The sequence below is a fragment of the Tursiops truncatus genome, chromosome 21 (assembly GCF_011762595.2).
Source record: "Tursiops truncatus isolate mTurTru1 chromosome 21, mTurTru1.mat.Y, whole genome shotgun sequence".
Classification (NCBI taxonomy): domain Eukaryota; kingdom Metazoa; phylum Chordata; class Mammalia; order Artiodactyla; family Delphinidae; genus Tursiops; species Tursiops truncatus.
The window spans coordinates 33,450,164-33,474,958 of NC_047054.1; the positions used below are offsets into that span (position 1 = coordinate 33,450,164).

General features: G+C 46.2%; 1 protein-coding gene across 7 annotated transcripts in view; it reads left to right on the plus strand.

Moving 5' to 3' along the window:
• HGSNAT (heparan-alpha-glucosaminide N-acetyltransferase) overlaps positions 1 to 15,969 on the plus strand; it is a 47,621-nt gene extending 31,652 nt beyond the window's left edge. For 6 of the 7 annotated variants that reach the window (XM_019921374.3, XM_033848912.2, XM_033848914.2 and 3 more), the window contains 12 exons: positions 682 to 779; positions 2,236 to 2,312; positions 2,910 to 2,940; positions 4,390 to 4,550; positions 5,661 to 5,776; positions 7,925 to 8,046; positions 8,409 to 8,535; positions 9,610 to 9,696; positions 11,384 to 11,461; positions 12,056 to 12,126; positions 12,216 to 12,328; positions 12,974 to 15,969. In XM_019921374.3, coding sequence (XP_019776933.1) covers positions 682 to 779; positions 2,236 to 2,312; positions 2,910 to 2,940; positions 4,390 to 4,550; positions 5,661 to 5,776; positions 7,925 to 8,046; positions 8,409 to 8,535; positions 9,610 to 9,696; positions 11,384 to 11,461; positions 12,056 to 12,126; positions 12,216 to 12,328; positions 12,974 to 13,155 — 1,263 coding nt within the window. In that variant the 3' untranslated portion in view covers positions 13,156 to 15,969. The other variant, XM_073798543.1, reaches the window with a different exon arrangement.
• Positions 15,970 to 24,795: the final 8,826 nt, after the last annotated feature.

Below are 24,795 nucleotides of genomic sequence, written 5' to 3' on the forward strand. Positions count from 1 at the left end.
GCTTTGTGATGCTGGGTGTGGAGATGGTTTTCACTCTTCAGGCAGCACTGTTGAATCAATCTGTTTAAGTAGAGAGTATCAGGATGATGGGCTTCCCTGGTGGCGCAGTGGTTGAGAGTCTGCCTGCTGATTCAGGGGACACAGGTTTGTGCCCTGGTCCAGGAAGATCCCACGTGCCACGGAGCAGCTGGGCCCGTGAGCCATGGCCGCTGAGCCTGCGCGTCCGGAGCCTGGGCTCCACAACGGGAGAGGCCACAACAGTGAGAGGCCCGCGTACCACAAAAAAAAAAAAAAAAGATGAAGACAAAAGAGTGAGAGACATCAGTATTAAGTCTATACATGAGATGGCCTGCTGTGATGATTAAACATACTGTCTGTGTTAATTGATTAACATGGACGTATCTTTGTCCACTTTTGGACACACTTGCTGGTACTCTTGCTCCTTTGTGGTCATTTATCATTTATCAGCATGGCCACGGAGAGCTCAGCAGGCGGCACATAAACCAAATAAAGTGAAAAACCTAACCTCTAGGTGGGGTCTTTACAAAGGCAAATTAAAGTATTATCCAGAACGATGATCCTTGGCTTTCACTCTGCTAATTTCTTCCCTAAAACACAGGAAAGTATAGTTTACTCTTTTGTATTATGAACTGTTTGCATTTTTCTCCTCTTTTCCGGCAGGAGCTGGGGTCTCCGAGCAGGGCGGGCGACCCCCCACCAGAGGCCTGGCGTCAGTCGGCGACCCCCCTGCGCCTCCGCTGCGTGGACACGTTCCGCGGGTACGTGGGCTCCCTGGTGACCCGTGGGCACAGGTGGCCTCGGGTGGCACGTTCACAAGTCCACCCACTTGCAGCGGGAGGCGTTTCACGTGCCTTTTACTCTCTAGGCTAGAAAGGATTTCCTGCCCGAAAGAGAAATCGGCAGCCTCTCCTGTCTTGAAAACTGTCACGAGAGCCAGGGTGACGTGTCACTGGAGAGCAGCAGTGGGAGAGGCCGGAGGCCGTCTCCCCTGGTGCACAGGTGCTGCTGAGAAAGCCACTCACACGTGTGAGCAGCTGCCCGAGGGCCCCGTGTCCGCTCAGCCCTGGACCAATGGGCTAGTGCCCCAGTCTGGAAACGGAACCCGGGACAGCCCTTGGCCTCCTCCACCATTCGCACAGCAGCTCGGATATCAACTGACAGCAAATCCACAGAGTCCTGCAGTAAATTGTTATTTTCCGGTTCTGGGAAAAGAACGAAGGCCGGGACCAAACTCTGAAAATAGAGTCTAAGACTGTATGGCTGAAAAGCAATATCTAGGTGTCAGGTCTTCTGTTTCTCCCACTGAGGCCTTTCAAACTCCAGTGATAACCTGATAACTGACCCAGCTTCCCGAGCTCTAAGTGCTCCTGTGTGTGCCCAAAGCCAGGCAGTAATAACAGTAACGATACTAATAGTAACCACTGCTAACAGTTTTGAGTCCTTATGGTATGCCAAGCACTGTTCCAGCTTGTCTTAATTTCCTTAATCTTTTAGCAATCCTATGAAGTATATACTTTTAATAATACACCTGTTTCACAGATAAAGAAATTGAGCCACAGAGTTGAGTAAGGTGGGCTCCAGAGTGCCCACAAATCACCCACTGACATACTAACGTTTTTATTCCCCGTATTCTGAGAAATTAGCAGCAAACAACAGCACATGCAGAATCTGTTTTATTGTATTCCTCTTTCTTTCGGAGATGTTCACAGGTGGACGGGAGTCGACATTGATTTAAGCGCTAAGATGTTTCAGGCACCGTTTAGGTGCTGTGATGTACGTTACTCTCCATCGTGGTGCCTGTGGTCCCCAGGTCAGGGGTGTCCCTCCTCACAGAGAACTGATGAGGGGCTCGCCTGAGGTCCAGTGGCTCCTAAGAGAGAGGGACCCAGGGCTTGACCCTAAAGACTGTCCCCTCCCACTACAGTTCTTTAACCTGAGACATCTAAGTTATTAGCACAAAGTGGAGTGATCGGGAATGTTTTGCACCATTTTCAAGTTACACAGTTCAGTGTTGGTGTAAGTTTGTCTTCAGACGTCATGTTGGAAATGTTGGCAGAGAGGACTTTAGCGCGAGGGTCCTAACCGTGATGGCTAGAAGTGGGAGTTTCCTGCTCTTTCAGTGTCTGCTTGTATCGTGACGGCACCTGTGTCCTGCAGTCGGGCCATCCTTGTCACATGCCCAGGCCCTGAGAGTGTATCTTTGTGGCTTTGCAGGATCGCTCTCACCCTCATGGTCTTTGTGAACTACGGAGGTGGGAGATACTGGTACTTCAAGCACGCGAGTTGGAACGGTAAGACACCGCTGAGAGGTCGCCTTGCTGACGCGGGCCCTCTGAGAGCCGCAGGTAGGAGGGCTCCTTGGCGTCCCCCAGGGGTTCCAGAGGTGAGCCCCACAGAGGCCCCTTAGGTCGTTCTGTCAGCCTTCAGCTCTGCTCTTCCTTTCATGTGCTCTGACTCCGAGATGCTTCGCTGTCATCACGTTGTACACGATCTCTGTGCTCTTCTAGGTGTGCCCCGTGCCTCAGCCGCACGGGCGTCCTGCCCCGAGACTCACGGTCCTCCTGGGATGCCGTGGAGCTGGGGGTGGTCTGAGTGGTGCTGAACAGTGGCTGTGAATCTGGCTGGGGGGTTGCCTTAGGATGGGTTTTGAGTAAGGTCTGCCTAAGTTCACAGATTGTCCACATACTTCTCTGTGGTGCTCCCACAGCAGGGGTGCTCTCAGGTGACGCCCGGGCTGGCCCCTGGCCACAGAGTCCAGGGAGCTCGGTGCTGCTTCATGAGGTTTACCCAGGGCTTTCCCCGTCAGTGTGAGATGGAAGCCTTCCCGGGTCAGGGAGCACCGGCGTTCCAGGTCCTTTCCTCACTGTCGTGCTTGTGTTCTTCTGCAGGACTGACGGTGGCTGACCTTGTGTTCCCGTGGTGAGTTGCAAATCGGCCATCCGCTCTTCGTAGCCCATCTGCAAAGTTTTGTTTTCAGTGGATGCTGGACCTTCCCAACACCAGCCTTGAGTTCCGGGCTGCGGGCCTGTGCTGCCCACAGGTGGTAGCGTGATGAGGTCCTTCCGAAAGCCAGGTTTCTGAATCATTCTGATACTTGGGCTCGTGCTTATCTAAGAAACGTGAGAATAAAAGACTGCTGATTTCAAAGGGAACATTTTATTAGTGTGGATATGATGTACAAGATCCTGGAATCTCGTCGGAAATCATAAATTCTGAATATTCCACTAATCCTGAAAATAAATTTGAACATCTTAGTTCCTAAAAGGTATACAGTATATCAGTATCAGGGAATACAGAGAAGTATGTAGCAGTTAAGGATAGTAATAAGTTACACTTTAAAATAATAGTGGAGGACTTCCCTGGTGGTGCAGTGCTTAAGAACCTGCCTGCCAATGCAGGGTGCACGGGTTCAAGCCCTGGTCCAGGAAGATCCCACATGCCACGGAGCAACTGAGCCCGTGCACCACAACTACTGAGCCTGCGCTCTAGAGCCCACGAGCCACAACTACTGAGCCCACGAGCCACAACTACTGAAGCCTGTGTGCCTAGAGCCCATGCTCTGCAACAAGAGAAGCCACCGCAGTGAGAAGCCCGCACACTGCAACGAAGATTAGCCCCTGCTCACCACAGCTAGAGGAAGCCCGTGTGCAGCAACGAAGACCCAATGCAGCCAAAAATAAATAAATAAACAAATTAAATAAATAAATAATAAAATAAAATAAAATAAAATAATAGTGGAGTACCCCGCTCTGCCCGGAGCATTCCCCTGCTGAGGGACTCTGGCCCCTGCACAGCGTGGCTCTTGTGTCTTTGCTGAGATGCTTTGAGCGGCTTGCCTCCATCATTTATAGGCAGGACCAGCCACTGGTTTGCGTCTTTGGTCCCCAGTGTTTCACTGCTAACGTGAACTCAGGTTTATCTGAGTGGGGGAGGAGTTCCTTTTGTTTTAATTGACGTATAGTTGATGTACAATATTATATAAGTTACAGGTGTACAATATAGGGATTCACAATTTTTAAAGGGTACACTCCATTTATAGTTATTATAAAATATTGGTATTCCTTACGTTGTACAATACATCCTTGTAGCTTATTTTATACCTAGTGGTTTGTCTGTCTTTGATGGAAGGCTTGTCCATGGAAGCTGCAGTCAGTCCTGAAGGATCTCCCCCTAAGGCAGGACAAGAAGGTGCACAGTCCTTCCAGCCCAACATTCTGATTCTTCTCCACCACTAAACCGGATGTGGTTTCAATCGTCAGTTTCTTTCAAAAATCATGTGTTGCTTCTCTTATGTAGTAGATTATAAAATACTAATGACATAGAGACAAAGTTGAAAGTGGCCATCTAGTAACAGCTTTGTTTTTTTAGGTTTGTGTTTATTATGGGATCTTCGATCTTTCTGTCAATGACTTCCGTTCTGCAGCGGGGATGTTCAAAATTCAGATTGCTGGGGAAAATTGCGTGGAGGAGTTTCCTGTTAATCTGTATAGGAATTGTCATTGTGAACCCCAATTATTGCCTTGGTCCACGTAAGTATTTTTTCCCCTCTGTTAGAATGTATTCAGGTTGAAATAGGGAAACGATGTGTTATAATTTGAAAGAAATGCAGTTTCTCCATCTCATGTACCTGTAAAAAGAACAGTTACTAGAAAAGTATATCTAATGCTTGTATGACTTTGGGCATTATCATTATTACTATCTTGGAATTTTAGGCCTGAGAGGCGCCTCCAGTCCACTCAAACCCTTCTGTACAAGGGAAGACCCTGGGGCCGGGAGAGTGAGTGCTGTGTCCGTGTGTAGTGAAGGGCAGAGCAGGGACCACACTGGTTCTCAGAGCCGCCCTCCTGCCGCTTTGGTTTCACCAGCTTTCACAGTAAGGCTGTTGTTCAAGGGTCCACCTTGCCATCACCTGAATGCCCCCGGGCTGCGGGAAAGGTATGACATCTCTGTCACTGAGTGGCGTGAGAGGCACAGGAAAGCTGAGGGAAGGATGTGAGTGAGCCCTGTTCTGGGGACCAGTGTTGGAACCGGGGAAGGCAGCGGCCACCGTCCTCAAGGGGCTTACGGTGTCATTAGCAGAAAGAAGACGTACTTATCCAGGCAGGTGCCAGGTGAACCCCTCAGGCAAGAAGCACTAAGGCTTCAGGCGACGGGAGGAGGTGGGGTGCTAAGGGAAGGTGTCACAGAAAAGTCCATTCGATGGATCCCCCAACAGAGGGCCACTGCTCCCAGGAGGACACACTGCGGGGGTCCTTACTGGGTTACCCTCGGGCAGTGATACAGTCACGTAGCCTGCATGGCAGGGACAGTCCGCGAGCTGTGCTGGGTCTGCAGGCTCCTGCTGGATGTGAGTTGAGTCCACACTCCTGATGGGAAAGGCCGGGGCGGGGTGGGGCAGGGCTTCAGGGCCGAGGGCGTCTGCGCTTTATCCCCACACCGAGCCGGACCCTCCCTGGCTCTTAGCCCAGCGTCACTGCCGTGTGTGAGCCAGGCCCTTGACCACGTGTGTTTCCATCTCCAAGAGCTTAACTTCCTCAGATGCAATGGAAGTCTGTCTCCCCGCTCAGGAAACAGTGGTGTCATCTTGGGGTGAAGTGAGCAGTGCTGGCTGACACCCCTGCACCCTGTGCGTCCCGCAGTGTCCTGGGAGAAGGTGCGGATCCCCGGCGTGCTCCAGCGGCTCGGGGGCACCTACTTTGTGGTCGCCGTGTTGGAGCTGCTCTTTGCCAAGCCCGTGCCTGAGATCTGCACCTCGGTGAGAAACCCTGCACTATGAAAGGGGGAGAGGTCCCTGTTTAGGTGCTAGAACTTTCTTTAGTTTTGAGTGCAGTACCAGAGACGACAAGACTCTTTAACTCAGTCAAAAACATTCTTTTTTCTCTTCAATTAGTTATTTTTATTTAGTCTTTATATCAATCTTCTTTTAAATTGTGGTAAAAAACACATAACCTGAGATCTACCCTCTTAACACATATTTCAGTTTCCAATGTGATGGCGTTAAATAACATCACCATCTTCTAGTTGGCTGGTCCAGCCTCTTGGGGGAATTACTGCCAGTTTTTCAATTTCTTGGTGGTACGGATACACAAAAACCTCACAGAACATTTCAGTGTCTATACACATGCTGCAGAGGTTCGACTTGGACAGTGCCAATGTCGGGCCAGGAGATGACAGTTCCGCCCTGGGCCGCTTCCTGTGTCTTCTTTGTAAGAAGTATGTGAGCATCTCACCTCTTTTGTAATTACTTTCTGTCTTATTATAAATTGCTGAGTTGAGTTTACTCAGATGACAACTATTTTTTTTCTCCCAACGGAAGTAAAACTTCAGGTGGAAATATTTAAATGCTTCCATTTGGGGTCCTACTTCACAGTAAGTTAATAAAGCTGTATTTGTTGTCCAGCTCCTTCCTGTGTGGGTAACTAGCAAATTCATCACTGAATCCCCGGTTCTCTTGGTTTTTCCTGTAATGATCCCTCGGTTTTACGTGCTTGGAGAGCATTTACACTTCACTCCTTCACACCGCGCCCCCTGACCCCCGCTGGCGCACCCGTGCCCTCTGCTGTAGGCTATGGAAGGCATGCAGGGGCTCCATGTGCACATGTGAACCTGACCTTGCTGGCTGTGGGGAACCGGAGGGTCTGCAAGGCTCATCCAGGTCCCACAGTGGAGCCCAGGGCTGGGGGGACACCAGGAGTGGTGGGCTGCACCTCTCCTTCCCTCAACCAGAAGAGCTCCAAAAGCTTAAATTTTATTTTCCTTTTTTAAAATATAGCTGTATTTCTTTTAATTTAATTTAATTTATTTTTGGCTGTGTTGGGTCTTTGTTGCTGCGCGCAGGCCTTCTCTAGTTGCGGCAAGCGGAGGCTACTCTTTGTTGCTGCACGCGGGCTTCTCATTGCGGTGGCTTCTCTCGTTGCGGAGCACGGGCTCCAGGTGCGTGGGCTTCAGTAGTTGTGGCTCGCAGGCCCAGTAGCTGTGGCTCGCGGGCTCTAGAGCGCAGGCTCAGTAGTTGTGGCGCACGGGCTTAGTTGCAGCGCGGCATGTGGGATCTTCCCGGACCAGGGCTCGAACCCGTGTCCCCTGCATTGGCAGGCAGATTCTTAATTACTGCGCCACCAGGGAAGTCCCTTTATTTCTTTTTAAAATCATAGCTTTATTGAGATATAATTCACGTACCATAAAGCTTACCCGTTTGAGGCGTAAAATTGAGGGATATTTAGTATATTCATGGAGTCGTGCAGTCGTCACCACTGTCTAATTCTAGCACAATTTCATTATCCCCCCAAACACCCTGTCCTCACTACCAGCCGCTCTCCAACCCCAGGTCCCCCCAGCCCTAGGCAACCCCTAATCTACTCTCTGTCTATAGATCTGCCTGTTCTGGGCATGTCCTAGAAATGGAATTATAGAATATGTGGCTTTTTGTGTCTGGCTTCTTTCATTTAGCAGAATATTTTTTGAGGTTTATCCATGTTATACCATCAGTACTTGATTCCTTTTTACTTCTGAATAATATTCCATTTTATGAATGTACCACATTTTGTATGCAGTCATCAGGTGATGGATATTTGACTTGTTTCCACTTTCTGGATATTACGCATAGTGATTCTATGTCCATTTGTGTACAAGTTTTTGTACGAACATCTCTCTTCAGATCTCTTGGGTATAGGAGTGGAATTGTCCACTGATTTCTTCTTAACTGGCATTTTACTGTGCTATGTCATAGAGATGAAGCATCTAGACCACATGCCACATATGGAATAAACACGCGTCTATTTTGTGTTACTACCGTAAAGGCCACGAGGAGCGTCACAGAGAATTTTCTGAGTACATGTACTGCACTGTGTATTGTTTCCCATTCCACTTGCGTTTAGCTCACGTTTTTTATGCCCTGCCCCTGCAGGAGACAAGCTGCTTTTCTCTGCTGGACATCACATCCAGCTGGCCCCAGTGGCTCTTCATCCTGATGCTGGAAGGTGTTTGGCTGGCCTTGACCTTCTTCTTACCTGTTCCCGGATGCCCTACGTGAGCCAGCCCTGCGGGAATCCCCTTTTTGCCAAGTCCGAGCCCCTGGGTTACAGCTGTCGGATTTCCCACATTGGGACCTCCCTTCCTCTCTCTCTTCTCCCCTTGTGTGGGAGGGGGTTTGGGCACGTGTCTAGAGGCCTGTCTCCATGAGGTTTTCCAGGGTCGGTGGGACGGACGTTGGGCTCCCGCCTTACCCCTCGGGCAGCCGTCGAGTCAGGGGCCCCGCAGTGGACGTGCGTGGCGCCCCGGGGTCGTCAGGCTGGTGGGTGTTTGCGGCTCTTTGTGGGCACGCACATCACCAGTGTACATCCCCCTGCTCCTAAGTCTGGTGGGTGAAGTGCATGTTCTCGCTTCCCCAGCGGCTATCTGGGCCCCGGGGGCCTCGGAGATTGGGGCAAGTATCCGAATTGCACGGGAGGCGCTGCCGGCTACATTGACCGCCTGCTCCTAGGAGACCATCACCTTTACCAGCATCCTTCCTCGGCTGTGAGTGAGCCTGGCTCCAACTTGGAACCGGACACTGAGGGGAAGGAAGGGAAAGAGCCAACTCCGAACTGTGTCCACGAAATAGACTTGGGTGGAACGAAGTTTTATTTGAAAAGTTGGCTGACTTTACAGACTTCAGTTTAATGTTGGTTGTGGGCGGCATGTAGACATTTCTTTGGCTGTTCAAGTGAGACTGCCTGGTGTCAGGTGTGCAGCAAGGTGCTTTCTTGTACATCTCAGGTATGGGGACAGCTTCCCGTGAGGGAGGTCTGTCAGGCAGTGCTTTTGGGATCAGCACGTGTGGGTCTGGAGGAAACAGGACGGGGCAGTGGGGACAGCCACACGCAGGCCCCCGCTGGTCTCCTGGGGGCTGGGGCGGCCCTTCCGGGTTGTTCTCAGTGAGGTGAGGGACCAGGCCCTAGACATCCCTGGTGGGATGTGATGGCCTGGCCAGAGGGCGGCTCCTGAGGGGCAGCTGTCTTCAGGGACAAATCCAGAAGCTGCTGAGAGCTTTGGGCCGTGGGTACGTCTAGCAGCCGGGGGAGTGGATGCTTTAGTTGCAAAAGGGGTGGGATGGACAGGCAGGGGCCAGATAGCTGGGCAGTGCCTTCCAGCACCCACTGCAATGACTGGTTCCAAATTTCTGCCGTTTCTACAAGAACGATTTCTTTTATAATGAAATAATACAGAGGTATTTTTCTTATCGTTATTTGCCTTAAAAGAAGAAAGGAAGCTGTCGACGTTACAGTAGGGTTGGCCGCAAAGAGTAAACCTGAAAATTAGAAGGTGTCATGTGTGGTGTTTGAAGCTGGTTAGGGACGTGTAGTGTCACAGCCACAGGGCCCAGCACGGTCTCCCATGTGGGGAGAGTGTCACATGCCAGAGTGTCACATGCCACACACTTTCTTGGCCAGGAGTATTCTGCCCGTCATCCCCATAAGTTAGCAGTGAATTTCTGCAGCAAAACCAAAAATGTTGAATACTGGGGTGTATCCGAGTTTGCATTTTGTCTGAGTTGCTGTGTGCTTTTTGTGATCCTTGGGTGAGTCCCGCCTTCTTGTCCTGCCCTGTCAGGTGCTTTATCACACCGAGGTGGCCTACGACCCAGAAGGCATCCTGGGGACCATCAACTCCATCGTGATGGCATTTTTAGGAGTTCAGGTATTTGTTCATTTCACGAGAATGCGTGTTCCTGACACTTCGTGGTTATTGATTCATTACTAATCCAAAAACCATTTGATTAAAATAAGTAACTGGAAGCACATCTTCTGTGTTTCAGACCTAATAAATTCTGTTTATATTTGACAAGTGGTCAAAACCAGAGGTTGCTAAAATTTAGCACTTTCGAATAATTAGGTATAATTCCTATATTCTCCAAAGAAGTTATTCATACGGCTCATCTCGGCAGTGGGCGCACAGCAGCCCCTGGCTGAGAGGGGTCCCTGCTGGGCTGGCGGCCTTTGGAAGGTCACCTGTCACCTTGTGTGTACAGTTGGCACAGTTTCAGGTTATGCCTGTTCTATGCCAAAGTCAGTACAGGTTGTTCTTGGCTTCTCTCACGTGTTTGTTAGGATTCTGAGCAGTCTAGATTTTCCTTGCTGAAGTTCTCCTTATTGGTGTTTGAAACTATTATTTGCGGGGAGATGACGGGGAGGGGAAAGACCGGGTCCAGCCTCCTGCGGGGGGGCCTCTGCAACGGTAAAAATGCTCCGCGTGTGCTGTCCATGTGGCCGCTGAGTCCTCAGACGTGGCTGGTCTGACGGAGGAACTGGTTTTTAATTTTACGTCATTTAAATTTCAACTGAAATTGTCACAGGTGGTCAGTGGCTCCCACGTGGGACAGTGTAGGTCTACAGCATATACGTTTTGGTGATGAAATAATTTCCTATTTAGAGATACTGTCTTTCTCTCTGCAGCACTGTAGAGTTTACATTGGGTGCTTTTAGTCATAAATGCATTTAATCCCCCCACGTGCTCTCCAGGTAAATCTGCGCCTGCAGGACAGCCGAGGGTGGGTGCCGAGGAGTACAGCCCGGCGCCGGGGCCTGGACTTGACCCCGCTTACTAGCCGGGTCATCCCGGGAGTGTAACTGCACCCTCTGTGATTCAGTGGCACCCAAATAAGTAGGCGCACCTAAATCAGTTAATTCGCATAAGGTTCTAAGACCGGGACATTCATAAATTTTAGCTATTTTAAGTTATTATTAACACTTTCTCTGATGTTTTCAGAAATTAATTCCTAATTTGCAGGAGGGTGGGGCTATGCAAAGTCCAGATTTTTCTGTTTTTAAAGTGTTTCCCTGCCTCTGGGTCCACGCTGTTCTGTCCCTCTTCTGTACCCCTGCCAGACTGGGCCATCTAGCAGGCCAGCCTGAGCTGGTCCCTTGTCACTTTGTGGGGGAAAAGTGACTTTCCTTGGCTCCCATCACCTGTGGGAGAAAGCTTGTGCCTACCTGCTCCCACCTTCCCACCTCTGCCCACCCCCGGCCTTTCTGAACTACCTGCAGCACCTCGGGGAGGCTGTGCGTTTTCACCCGTGTGACATACTCCTGTGCATGCTGTTCCTTACTGCCCAGACACTGTTACTGCTTTGTGCTCGTATCCTCAGCCTGGTGGTACCTCCTCTGTGCATCCCCTTCCCTCCCTCCCTCCTTCCCTCCCTCCCTCCCCAGTGGTCCCTGTGCCTCTAGGCCTCCACTAGCCAAGGGCAGGGGTACCGTTCATCCCCTTGTAACCCCGGTACCTGCAGGTGAGTCCGCCTGTCGAGCGGTTAGGACAGTGGATGAGTATGAAATAAGAACACATCATAGGTGATTCTCTTGGTCATACTGTGCGTTTTCTTCCCCAGGCAGGGAAAATACTCCTGTATTACAAGGATCAGACTAAAGGCATCCTGATCAGATTTGCTACCTGGGGTTGTTTCCTTGTAAGTAGCGGTTGGTCCTCACTGAAATTCCTTCTCTTCACACATACACATTTCAAAGACATAAAATGTTTAGTGGCCGGCGGGATAGACAGCAGCTGTCACTTCGCATCGGTAACACTCTTCACTTGAATATCAGAGAGGAAAAGTCTCGACACCTAAGTTCTCAGGTTGATTTTCTTAGGAAAATGTCTTTATAAATAAGTCAATGAAGATATGAGGAAATGGAGCGGAGGTGTGGGTTCTGGTGGGGACCTTTGCCAGAAGGACCAGGCCAATGATAACAGGTTCACTGGGGGCAAAAGATAAGCTTAGCTGTTCTTTCACCCCTGACCTGGCAGCCCTGTTTCCTCCACGGATTCACTCCAGTTGATAAGGTCGTTTACCTTCAACTCAAGAGTAATGCTGAAAAGAGGTTTTTTGGAGAACATTTTTAGTTACACATCTTAAAAATGTTTTTCCAGTTAAAAGAATAAAATGGAAGGCACAGTTTTCAGCCTTCCCTAAGCAATTAAGTCACTCCTTTTCTTCAGTTTTGAACCACAATTGTTTCTTGAGATGATGTAAAAAACTTTAACATCTTCTCCCCGCTTCTAGGGGTTTATTTCTGTTGCTTTGACAAAGGCTTCCGAAAATGAAGGCTTTATTCCAGTAAACAAAAACCTCTGGTAGGTACAGAAAGTCTGTCGTTTTCACATCCGGTCGGGCTGGCATTGGATGTGCTCTCGGGAGCCCTGAGATGCCCGCTGTCCCCCAGGTCCATCTCCTATGTCACCACGCTGAGCTCCTTCGCCTTCTTCATCCTGCTGGTCCTGTACCCCGTTGTGGACGTGAAGGGGCTGTGGACGGGAACCCCGTTCTTCTACCCTGGTGAGTCCCCCCACCAACCAGCCCCAGGCCTCGCAGAGGAGGGGACCCAGCGGACAGGCCAGAGGCCGCGGGTGCCGGGTGTGTCCAAGGTGCCGACCGAGGGGGTCCGAGGGGGTCCATGCAGGGCGTTGCTGGGCCTGTCCCCGAGCAGCGCCACCTCGTTTTACCATTTAGGTTGTGGGATCATAAATGCACCCCTCTGGCCGCTTCAGGCACGACATCCAGTCCCTCGAGCTTCACAAACAGGGCCGTGCTTTCTCATGTAAACCCCCTGCCCTACAGGCGGTGCCTAAGAGACACCATGCGGAGATGCACGGGTTCTGCCCGAGATGAGAGACAGCAGATGACTTCAGTGACTCGTTTCAGCCCCGAGTCCAGTAACAGTTATGCTCATTGGTCCTCCAGTTTTCTGTGTGGAGAATATAAATGAATAATTCTGGCTTTCCTTTCAAATTTGGTATTCCAGAATTACACTTACCAAAGGAATGTTTTCTAATAATTTTTGAATAAGGTTCACACTCAAATCTCTAAGATTCGCATCACTTATTTTTGGAGTAGCCAATAACAAGTGGGCACTTTTTCTTTTTTCACTGAACTAAAGGCAAATTGCAAGAGTTAAGTCGATAACCAGCTGTGTTTCCCCAGGAATGAACTCGATCTTGGTGTACGTGGGCCACGAGGTCTTCGCCAACTACTTCCCCTTCCAGTGGAGGCTGGGGGACAACCAGTCACACAGGGAGCATCTCGTTCAGAACATAGTCGCCACTGCACTCTGGGTGCTCATCGCTTACGTTCTCTATAAGAAGAAGGTGTTTTGGAAAATCTGAGGCCCCAGCTGAGATGTGTTGCTAGCAGACAACAGGGCCTGGGCCATCATTAAAAGGAGCCATTCGTTATAAACCTGCATATTTGCAGGTTATTGGGGGCGATGCGGACGTGCTCAGGCTGGTTGATTATCGGACGTGGCTCATCTGACTCTGTATACGTGAGACTCAGACGTCTGAAACGTGATTGTCTTTCCTCTCCATCTTCTGTAGAAATGGATGCCTTTGCAACTTCATTCTAAGGATTTCTCCTCTAATTTTTCACAAGGGAGTTAACCAGGCCATTTTGCTTCTGTGACCACCTACGGTCTGACCTTATGATCTTTCCTGCAGACTGCCTTTCTGTGCTGGTCCACGCCGACCAAGATACCACCGTTTCTGTTGTGTCTGACTGTGAAGCTTATTGGGTATAGTGTGTGGTAACATAGTCTAACATATTTCGGTTATGTACAGTTTAGTATTTCAAGAAATTCCAAGTAATCTCCTTTCAGATCTGTAAGTAACTGGTGGGTCCAAAAAAATGCCTTTCTATCAGAAGCCATTTTCTCCTTTTCCTCATTTGAAAAACAAGTGAAACAGTAGGTGTGTTATTCCCAGCCACCCTTGCATATACCTATCTCTCTACCCACCCACCTCCTGCCTGCCTGTCTGTCTTTCTGTCTGTGTGTCTGGGTGGTAGCTGGTCCCCCAGGCCATCCTCTGACTCTAGGAAGAGAGAGAAGCTCATGGTCTCGGCCGGGCTCCTGCTGTGGCGTCTTTGCCGGGTCAGACGCGAGGCAGGTCCCCTCACAACGAGGGACACGGTGCTGCCCGCTCAGCTCCCCTCCAGCTCTGAGACCCAGTGGGGTGGGAGACATCAGTGGCATTTCTGAAATCCTTAGAAAAATAATTTTGTTACAGAAAACTCTTCAAAATAAATGAGAAGTTTAAAAAACTCTCATCAGAGTAACTCTTTTCAGAATGACCCTCCACAGTGGAGGCAGCTTTCCTGCTTGGAATCACCAAACTGCAGAATTGTTTCTCAGGAGTGAAGGAGGAGAACACAGGGGACCAGCACCCCCGTTTTGCAGCATCCTACTTAGGGATTTCCTGTGAGAATTCCAAACTGAAGGAAGATGTGGCTATAGGTGTACTTTGGAGCATCCTTGCATGGTGAGACGGGGTCACTTCGACCTGTCCCCTGATGTCAGCTATCACCCTGCTTGGATAGTGAGTTTCCAGCTACCCCGTCTCTACCCAAACTCTCATCCCAACTTGTACCCGTCCACCTGGGTGTCCGCCAGCATTCAGGCTTCCCCCCCACCCTCTCTTCTCAAACACAAGCCTTTCCGGCTTGGATTGTCCCAGCTCTGCAGACAGGTGACCCTCTGTCTCTCGGATAAAACTGTCTTTCACCCGCTTTACCTCCTCTGTCCCCCTTTCCCATGTTTAGTCATTGCCAAGTCGTCTCAGTTCTCAGGGTCACTGCCTGTTACTCTTGCCCAGATGCCAAGAGGAATCATTTTTCAACCGGCCTCCTTCCCTCAGTCCGTCCTTCTGTAAAGCCACTGTCCACTGCCCCAGATTACACTTCATAAACAGAGCTGACTCACATCACCTCCTTATAAGCACTTACACTGAAGTTCGAACAGCTTTGCTGGCAGGTAGAGCCGTCCTCCGTTGAGCCCAGCACACCTTCTCGGCTGTGTCCAGCCCCATCAGCTGCCTCCTGCCCCTGAGTTTGATTAGTCCCCTTAATTTTCTCCCATCGACCCTTGACCTATCACATTTGCCCCCTGCTTCTAAGGCACCTTCTCTAATCTCTTAATCTTGTCCCTAAGTAATATTTTCTTGCTCTGAGTTCTCGTAATATCTGATTGGGCTCAATCTTGTGGCACTTGTTGCTCTCTGCCTTGCATGACAGTGATTTGGGTACATGACCAGTTTCCCACGCTGGCCTGTGAGCTTGTGGCGGATAAGGCACATTCTTCACGCACGCCACAGTGGCCCGTGCAGAGCAGGCACTAAATAAACGTGTGAAAGCAAAATGGGGTGGTGGGTTTGCTTTTCATAGGTAAAATTTCGCGTGTATCTGGAGCTAATGTGTGTGTGCGCACGTGCGTGTGTGTGTGCGTGTGCACGCGTGCGTGTGGGGAGAGCTGTCATCTTTGAGGAAACCCCTCTCTTGCGGTGCACATTTGTCAGCCCGAGTCTCAGCAGGTAAGGCTGAGCTGGGCCTCTCCAGAAGCAGTTTTCAAGTCGGGGTGTCCATCGGTTAGGATGTCTTGAGCCGGATGGAGCAGGAAGTCCCCATCCAGCTGGGTTATAAGCAGAGCATCGCACATAAGTGGTCCCACGGCAGGTGGGCTCCCGCTCAGGTCGCTTCACGGCTGAGATGCCCACCCCACTGCCATCACGACAGACACACACACTCGGCCAGCGCCACACGGGAGGGAGCGGGCATCCCCTCTGTGCCTCATAACATTATTGGCCGGAAAACGCTCCCCAAACTGTGCAAGACCAGCTGTGACGAGGGAGCTTGGGCTGGCCTGGCCCGGGGCTGAGCGGGGACAGCTGGCACCTCCCTGGGGAGGGCAGGGAGTGTGCAGGGTGAGTGGTGGAGTGGGACATGGCAGCGGGGACAACCGTGTGCAGCGGTGGCTGCAGAAAACCCATGTCACAGTGCATCCCGTGGGGAAGTCGGGTGGAGTCCTTGTGTAACAAAGCAGAAAGTACTGTCCTGGAGTGGGGATGTAATAATTTGACATTGTTTATTCATTTTTTGCACTTATTTTCCTAATTCCGCTTTATAATTAGGTGAATAAACTGCTGCTCTTACACTTGACCTCACTTCATTCTGGCCCATAAAGGGCCTCGTTCATAAATGCACAATAATCTGGTTTGTATCAGATGGTATCAGCTTAAATGAAAGTCAACATACTATTTTTTATTTTTCCTTTAATGTAGTCCTGTTTTCCAAATAAATGGGGGTGACAAAAGGACTTTGAGAAATTTTCTCAACAAATCAAACTGCCTTTCAGAAAGAGATTTCCATCAATCGTAAAAAACCAGGGGTAGATCTTTAAAAATCCTGAGCAGTACGCTGTAGCAGCCATGGCCCTGTGAACAATGCAGCTTCTGAGGTTTTAAACACACCTTCTGTTTAAACTTTGAAATTAGGCGGGAAGACGCATCGCCAGTGGTTGTCTTCAGCTGCATATCTGTGTAATCTGTTTTCACTGGTGTAGCAAGCCACCATTTTTCTCCCGGTAATCAGTTTTTGTTGGGCATTAGTTCCAAAACATTTTTTTTCTTCAGGCTACATGTGTTTCTGATTTCAAAGTTGATAGAAATGCTAGATGTTTGCGTCATGTCATAAGATGCTCCAGACCCTGTAACCCCCTTATCTAATTATGTGTGTTGCAAACACTGCGCCAGATAAAAGATGCCAGCTTCCCGCTAGCTTTCCTTTGCAGAATCCATCCCAAACGCAGCTGTAAGGACAGCTGGCCTCACTCCCCGCAGGGCCGAGCCCACGGCTTCCCACGGTGTCCATTACCATCTCGGGTCTGGTGGGATTCTGTCCTGACTGCTGGATTTTCTCGACAGAGGTCAGTTCTTTTTCTATTTTCCCACCTTTCATGGCTGTTTGTTCTTGCATTTTATCTTATTAGAGATCACACCCTTCCACTTCCATAAAGAGTTTTTCTTCTATTTGATTAAACTCTGTATGTCATTTGGCTTGTAGAGTGGTACCTCCGTCCAAATCCTGCCTGTTACAGCTCTGCCCAGGAGACAGCTCACATCAGTTTAACAAATCACAGGCGAAGCCAGCCCTTGTCAAAGATGAACAAAGCCAGAGGCTGCTAAAGCGGTGAGGCCAATGGAAAGAGGGTCCAGCGTGATCGGAACTAGTTTCCTGAAGCAAAAGGCTGGAGTTTGAAAGGCTGACTGGCTTTGGAAGGGCACTGGGAGCTGGGACGGGATTGGTCCACGTGACTGGGCCATCTGGGTTTGTTCACTCGCGCTTTTATGGAGGAGAAACAAACTTCTATCCTTATGGCAGGAGGCGGTGGTGCCACATGAAGCAAGGTACCCACGGAATTAGTCTCCATCCTCCCCGGATGTTTACATTTCAGAGAGAGCTCCTGGAGGAAACAGTTCCGGGTGGCAGTCTCACATCTCAGAGAACAGAGGGCGGGTTGAGCACTGCAAGCTTTCTAAAGGAGCAAAGAGTAAATTCTGGCGGTGGCAGCTTTCTCAGGCAGACGTTTTAAGGGCGCTGGGGTCATCCCGGGACACTCCTTCAGCTGCTGGAAGGCGGTTGCCCTTTGGTTGAGTCTCTCAGTGCAGGGCTTGGACGGACCCTCCTGTGCCAGTGGTGCGAGCCCTTCCTCATCTGCACACTTGGTCTGAGTTTCCATTCTATCCTGTGGCCCTTTTCCTGCAACTCTGCACAGCAACGCACCACCGAATTGAAAAAAAAAAAAAAAAAGATGATTGGTTCCCTTTTATCTGGTCCCTACACATGTGGGTGTGAGACAGTCTTATTTTGATGTGTGCTGCCCCCAGATGCCGATCTGAGGAAGGGGTTATGAAACCAAAAGGTGCCAGAGTGTTTACTTTGAAAGTTGCTACGGGCAACGCACGCCATGTTTGTAAAAACAACAGGATGGTTTAATATTTGTAATCCACTCATATCACAGTGATAAGCACTTTAAAATGAGCTAGTTGAAATATTTTCTGAAACCAGATGTCTATTCCTTAAGCCACTATATTGATCTAATTTTATTTTTAAAAATTTTATTGAAGTATAGTTGATTTACAATGTCATGTTAGTTTCAGGTGTACAGCACAGTGATCCAGTTGTATAATTCTTTTTCAGATTCTTTTCCCTTAGGTTATTACAAAATATTGAGTATAGTTCCCTGTGCTATACAGTAGGTCTTGTTGACTGTTTTACATATAGGATGTATATATGTTAATCCCAAATTCCTAATTTATCCCTCCCGCTTCCTTTCCCCTTTGGTAGCCATAAGTGTTTTTCTGTCTATTTCTGTTTTGTAGATAAATTCATTTGTATCTTTTATTTTTTAGACTCCACATATAAGTGATATCATATGATATTTCTCTTTGTCTGACTTATTTCACTTAGTATGATAATCTCTAGGTCCTATTGCTGAAAATGGCATTATTTCATTCTTTTTTATGGCTGGTACATTTTATATATGTACCACATCTCTTTACCCATTCCTCTCTCGATGGGTACTTAGGTTGCTTCTAGGTCTTGACTGTTGTGAATAGTGCTGCTATGAAATTTGGGGTGCATGTAACTTTTCGAATTATGGTTTTCTCTGGATATATGCCCAGTAATGGGATTGCTGGATCATATGGTTGTTCTATTTTTAGTTCTGTAAGGAACCTCCATACTGTTCTCCACAGTAGCTGCACCAATTTACATTCCCACCAACAGTGCAAGAGGGTTCCCTTTTCTCCACACCCTCTCCAGCATTTATTATTTGTAGACTTTTCGATGATGGCCATTCTGACTGGTGTGAGGTGATACCTCCATGTACTTTTGATTTGCATTCTCTAATAATTAGTAATATTGAGCGTTTTGCATGTGCCTTTTGGCCATCAGTATGTCTTCTTCAGAGAAATGTCTATTTCGGTCTTCTGCGCATTTTTTGGACTGGGTCATTTGGTTTTTTGATATTGAGTTGTTTGAGCTGTCTGTACCTTTTGGACATTAATCCCTTGTCGGTTGTATTGTTTGCAAATATTTTCTCCCATTTTTTGGGTTGTCTTTTCATCTTGTCTGTGGTTTCCTTTGCTGTGCAAAAGCTTTTAAGTTTAATTAGGTCTCATTCATTTATTTTTGTTTTTATTTCCATTACTCTAGGAGATGGATCCAAAAAGATATTGCTGTGATTTATGTCAAATAGTATTCTGCCTACATTTTCCTCTAGCAGTTTTATACTATCCAGTCTTACATTTAGGTCTTTAATCCATTTGAGTTTATTTTTGTATATGATGTTACAGAATGTTCTAATTTCTTTCTTTTACATGTAGCTGTCCAGTTTTCCCAGCACCACTTATTGAAGAGACTGTCTTTTCTCCATTGCATGTTCTTGCCTCCTTTGTTGTGATTAATTGACCATAGGTGCATGGACTTATTTCTCGGCTTCCTATCCTGTTCCACTGAACTATGTGTCTGTTTTTGTGCCAGTACCGTACTGTTTTCATGACTGTAGCTTTGTAGTAGTGTGAAGTCAGGTAGCCTGATTCCTCCAACTATGTTTTTCTTTCTCATGATTGCTTTGGCTTATTCATGGTCTTTTTTGTTTCCATAAAAATTAATTTTTGTTGTTGTTCTAGTTCTGTGAAAAATGCCATTGGTAATATGGTAGGGATTGCATTGAATCTGTAGATTGCCTTGGGCAGTATGGTCATTTTAACAATATTAATTCTTTCAATCCAAGAACACGGTATATCTAACCATCTGTTTTTTCATCTTCAGGTTCTTTTATCAGCATCTTATAGTTTTCAAAGTACAGGTCTTCTGCCTCCTTAGGCAGATTTATTCCTAGGTATTTTATTCTTTTTGATGTGATGGTAAATGGGATTCTTTCCTTAATTTCTCTTTCTGATCTTTCACTGTTAGTGTATAGAAATGCAGTGGATTTCGGTGTATTAATTTTGTATCCTGCAACTTTACTGAATTCATTATGAGCTCTAGTAGTTTTCTGTTGGCATCTTTAGGATTTTCTATGTATAGTATCATGTCATCTGCAAACAGTGATAGTTTTACTTCTTCCTTTCCAATTTGAATTCCTTTAATTTGTTTTTCTTCTCTGATGGCTGTGGCTAGGACTTCCAAAATTATGTTGGATAAAAGTGGTAAGGAATTCCTGGCAGTCCAGTGGTTAGGACTTGGCACTTTCACTGCTGTGGCCCTGGGTTCAGTCCCTGGTCAGGAAACTAAGATCCTGCAAGCGGTGTGGCATGGCCAAAAAAAAAAAAAAAAAGTGGGAAGAACACAGCAAGGAGGCAGCTGTCTGCAAGCTAGGAAGGGTGCTCTACTAGAGACCAATCAGCCGGCATCTTGATCTTGGACTTCCCAGCCTTCAGAACTCAGTGAACAGAGAAGGTGGGCTGTGTCGTGCCTACAGACCTGGATCAAGACCTGGATCGAGGAAGACCTTCTGCTCTGTGAGGAAGAAGCCCAGAGTCCCGGTGGGTGGAGCCAGGATGCCCCCAAGGCCTTGAGGACACAGAGCAGCTCCCCAAGCATAGAGCCAAGACTGAGAAGCGTGGGCAGTCCCTCTCATCAGGAAACTTGCACAAGCCTCTTAGATAGCCTCATCCACCCACTTCAGAGAGACCCACTTCAGACCTAGGGACACATTCAGACTGAAAGTGAGAGGATGGAAAAAGATATTCCATGCAAATGGAAATCAAAAGAAAGCTGGAGTAGCAATACTCAGATAAAATAGACTTTAAAATAAAGAATGTTACAAGAGACAAGGAAGGACACTACATAATGATCAAGGGATCAAACCAAGAAGATGATAGAACAATTATAAATATATATGTACCCAACATAGGAGCACCTCAATACGTAAGGCAACTGCTAACAGCTATAAAAGAGGAAATCGACAGTAACACAATAATAGTGGGGGACTTTAACACCTCACTTACACCAGTGGACAGATCATCTAAACAGAAAATAAGGAAACACAAGCTTTAAATGACACAATAGACCAGATTTAATTGATATTTGTAGGACATTCCATCCAAAAACAGCAGATTACACTTTCTTCTCAAGTGTACATGGAACATTCTCCAGGATAGATCACATCTTGGGTCACAAATCAAGCCTCAGTAAACTTAAGAAAATTGAAATCATATCAGGCATCTTTTCTGACCACAACACTATAAGATTAGAAATCAATTACAGGGAAAAAAACGTAAAAAGCACAAACACATGGAGGGTAAACAATACATTACTAAATATCAAGAGATCAGTGAAGAAATCAAAAAATACCTAGAGACAAATGATAATGAAAACACGAGGATCCAAAACCTATGGGACGCAGCAAAAGCAGTTCTAAGAGGGAAGTTTATAGCTATACAAGCCTACCTCAAGAAACAAGAAAAATCTCAAATAAAGAATCTAACCTTACACCTAAAAGAATTAGAGAAAGAAGAACAAACAAAAGCCAAAGTTATCAGAAGGAAAGAAATCATAAAGATCAGAGCAGAAATAAATGAAATAGAAACAAAGAAAAGAAAAGCAGAGATCAATAAAACTAATAGCTGGTTCTTTGAGAAGATAAACAAAATTGATAAACCATTAGCCAGACTCATCAAGAAAAAGAGGGAGAGGACACAAATCAATAAAATTAGAAATGAAAAAGGAGAAGTTACAACAGACAACGCAGATATACAAAGCATCCTAAGAGACTACTACAAGCAACCCTATGCCAATAAAATGGACAACCTGGAAGAAATGGACAGATTCTTAGAAAGGTATAACCTTCCAAGACTGAACCAGGAAGAAATAGAAAATATGAACAGATGGATCACAAGTAATGAAATTGAAACTGTGATTTAAAATCTTCCAACAAACAAACGTCCAGGACCAGATGGCTTCACAGGTGAATTCTACCAAACATTTAGAAAAGACCTAACACCCATCCTTTTCAAACTCTTCCAAAAAATTGCAGAGGAAGGAACACTCCGAAACTCATTTTATGAGGCCACCATCGCCCTGATACCAAAACCAGACAAAGATACTACAAAAAAGAAAATTACAGACCAATATCACTGATGAATATAGATGCAAAAATCCTCAACAAAATACTAGCAAACAGAATCCAACAACACATTAAAAGGATCATATACCATCAAGTGGGATTTATCCCAGGGATGCAAGGATTCTTCAATATAGGCAAATCAACCAATGTGATACACCATATTAACAAATTGAAGAAGAAAAACCATATGATCATCTCAATGGATGCAGAAAAAGCTTTTGACAAAATTCAACACCCATTTATGATAAAATCTCTTCAGAAAGTGGGCATAGAGGGAAACTACCTCAACATAATAAAGGCCATATATGACAAACCCACAGCCAACATTGTTCTCAATGGTGAAAAACTGAAAGCATTTCCTCTAAGATCAGGAACAAAACAAGGATATCCACTCTCGCCACTCTTACTCAACATAGTTTTGGAAGTCCTAGCCACGACAATCAGAGAAGAGAAAGAAATAAAAGGAATCCACATTGGAAAAGAAGAAGTAAAATTGTCAGTGTTTGTAGATGACATAATACTATACATAGAGAATCCTAAAGATGCCACTAGAAAACTACTAGAGATAATAAATGAATTTGGTCAAGTTGCAGTATGCAAAATTAATGCACAGAAATCTCTTGCATTCCTATACACTAATGATGAAAAATCTGAAAGAGAAATTAAGGAAACACTCCCATTTACCATTGCAACAAAAAGAATAAAATACCTGGGAATAAACCTACCTAAGGAGACAAAAGACCTGTATGCAGAAAATTATAAGACACTGTTGAAAGAAATTAAAGATGATACCAACAGATGGAGAGATATCCATTATCTTGGATTGGAAGAATCAATATTGTGAAAATGACTGTACTACCCAAAGCAATCTATAGGTTCAATGCAATCTCTATCAAATTACCAATGGCAATTTTTACAGAACTAGAACAAAAAAATCTTAAAATTTGTATGGAGGCACAAATGACCCCGAATAGTCAAAGCAGTCTTGAGGGGAAAAAAATGGAACTGGAGGAATCAGGCTCCCTGACTTCAGACTATACTACAAAGCTACAGTAATCAAGATAATATGGTACTGGCACAAAAATAGAAATATAGATCAATGGAACAGGATAGAAAGCCCAGAGATAAACCCATGCACCTATGGTCAACTAATCTATGACAAAGGAGGCAAGGATATACAGTGGAGAAAAGACAGTCTCTTCAATAAGTGGTGCTGGGAAAACTGCACAGCTACATGTAAAAGAATGAAATTAGAACACTCCCTAACACCATACACAAAAATAAACTCAAAATGGACTAGAGACCTAAATGTAAGACCAGACACTATAAAACTCTTCGAGGAAAACATAGGAAGAACACTCTATGACATAAATCACAGCAAGATCTTTTTTGATCCACCTCCTACAGTAATGGAAATGAAAACAAAAATAAACAAACGGGACCTAAATGAAACTTAAAACCCTTTTAAAAGCAAAGGAAACTACAAACAAGATGAAAAGACAACCCTCAGAATGGGAAAAAATATTTGCAAATGAATCAATGGACAAAGGATTAAACTCCAAAATATATAAACAGCTCATGCAACTCAATATTAAAAAAACAAACAACCCCATCCAAAAGCGGGCAGAAGATCTAAATAGACATTTCTCCAAAGACGACATACATATGGCCAAGAAGCACATGAAAAGCTGCTCAACATCACTAATTATTAGAGAAATGCAAATCAAAACTACAATGAGGTATCACCTCACACCAGTTAGAATGGGCCTCATCAGAAAATCTACAAAGAACAAATGCTGAGAGGGTATGGAGAAAAGGGAACCCTCCTGCACTGTTGGTGGGAATGTAAATTGATACAGCCACTATGGAGAACAGTATGGATGTTCCTTAAAAAACTAAAAATAGAACTACCATATGACCCAGCAATCCCATTACTGGGCATATACCCAGAGAAAACCATAATTCAAAAAGACACATGCACCCCAATGTTCATTGCAGCACTATTTACAATAGCCATGTCATGGAAGCAACCTAAATGCCCATCAACAGACGAATGGATAAAGAAGATATGGTACATATATACAATGGAATAGTACTCAGCCATAAAAAGGAATGAAATTGGGTCATTTGTAGAGATGTGGATGGATCTAGAGACTGTCATAGAGTGAAGTAAGTCAGAAGGAGAAAAACAAATATCGTATATTAACGCATATATGTGGGACCTAGAAAAATGGTACAGATGAACTGGTTTGCAGGGCAGAAATTGAGACACAGATGTAGAGAACAAACATATGGACACCAAGGAGGGGGGAAAGTGGCGGGAGGGTGGATGTGGTGATGTGATGAATTGGGAGATTGGGATTGACATGTATACACTGATGTGTATAAAATGGATGACTAAAGAACCTGCTGTATAAAAAAATATAGAAAATAAAATTCAAAAAAAATAAAGTGGTGAGAGTGACCATCCTTGTCTTGTTCCTGATCTTAGAGGAAATGCTTTCAGTTTTTCCTCATTGAGGATGACGTTAGCTGTGGGTTTATCATATATGGCCTTTATTATGTTGAGGTATGTTCCCTCTGTGCCTTCCTTCTGGAGAGTTTTAATCATAAATGAATGTTGAATTTTGTCAAAAGCTTTCTCTGCCTCTATTGAGATGATCATACGGTTTTTATTCTTCAATTTGTTAATGTGGTGTATCATACTGATTGATTTGCAGATATTGAAAAAATCCTTGATCCTTGGCTTATATCCCACTTGATCATGGTTCATGATCCTTTTAGTATATTCTTGGATTTGGTTTGCTAGTATTGTGTTGAGGATTTTTGCATCTATGTTCATCAG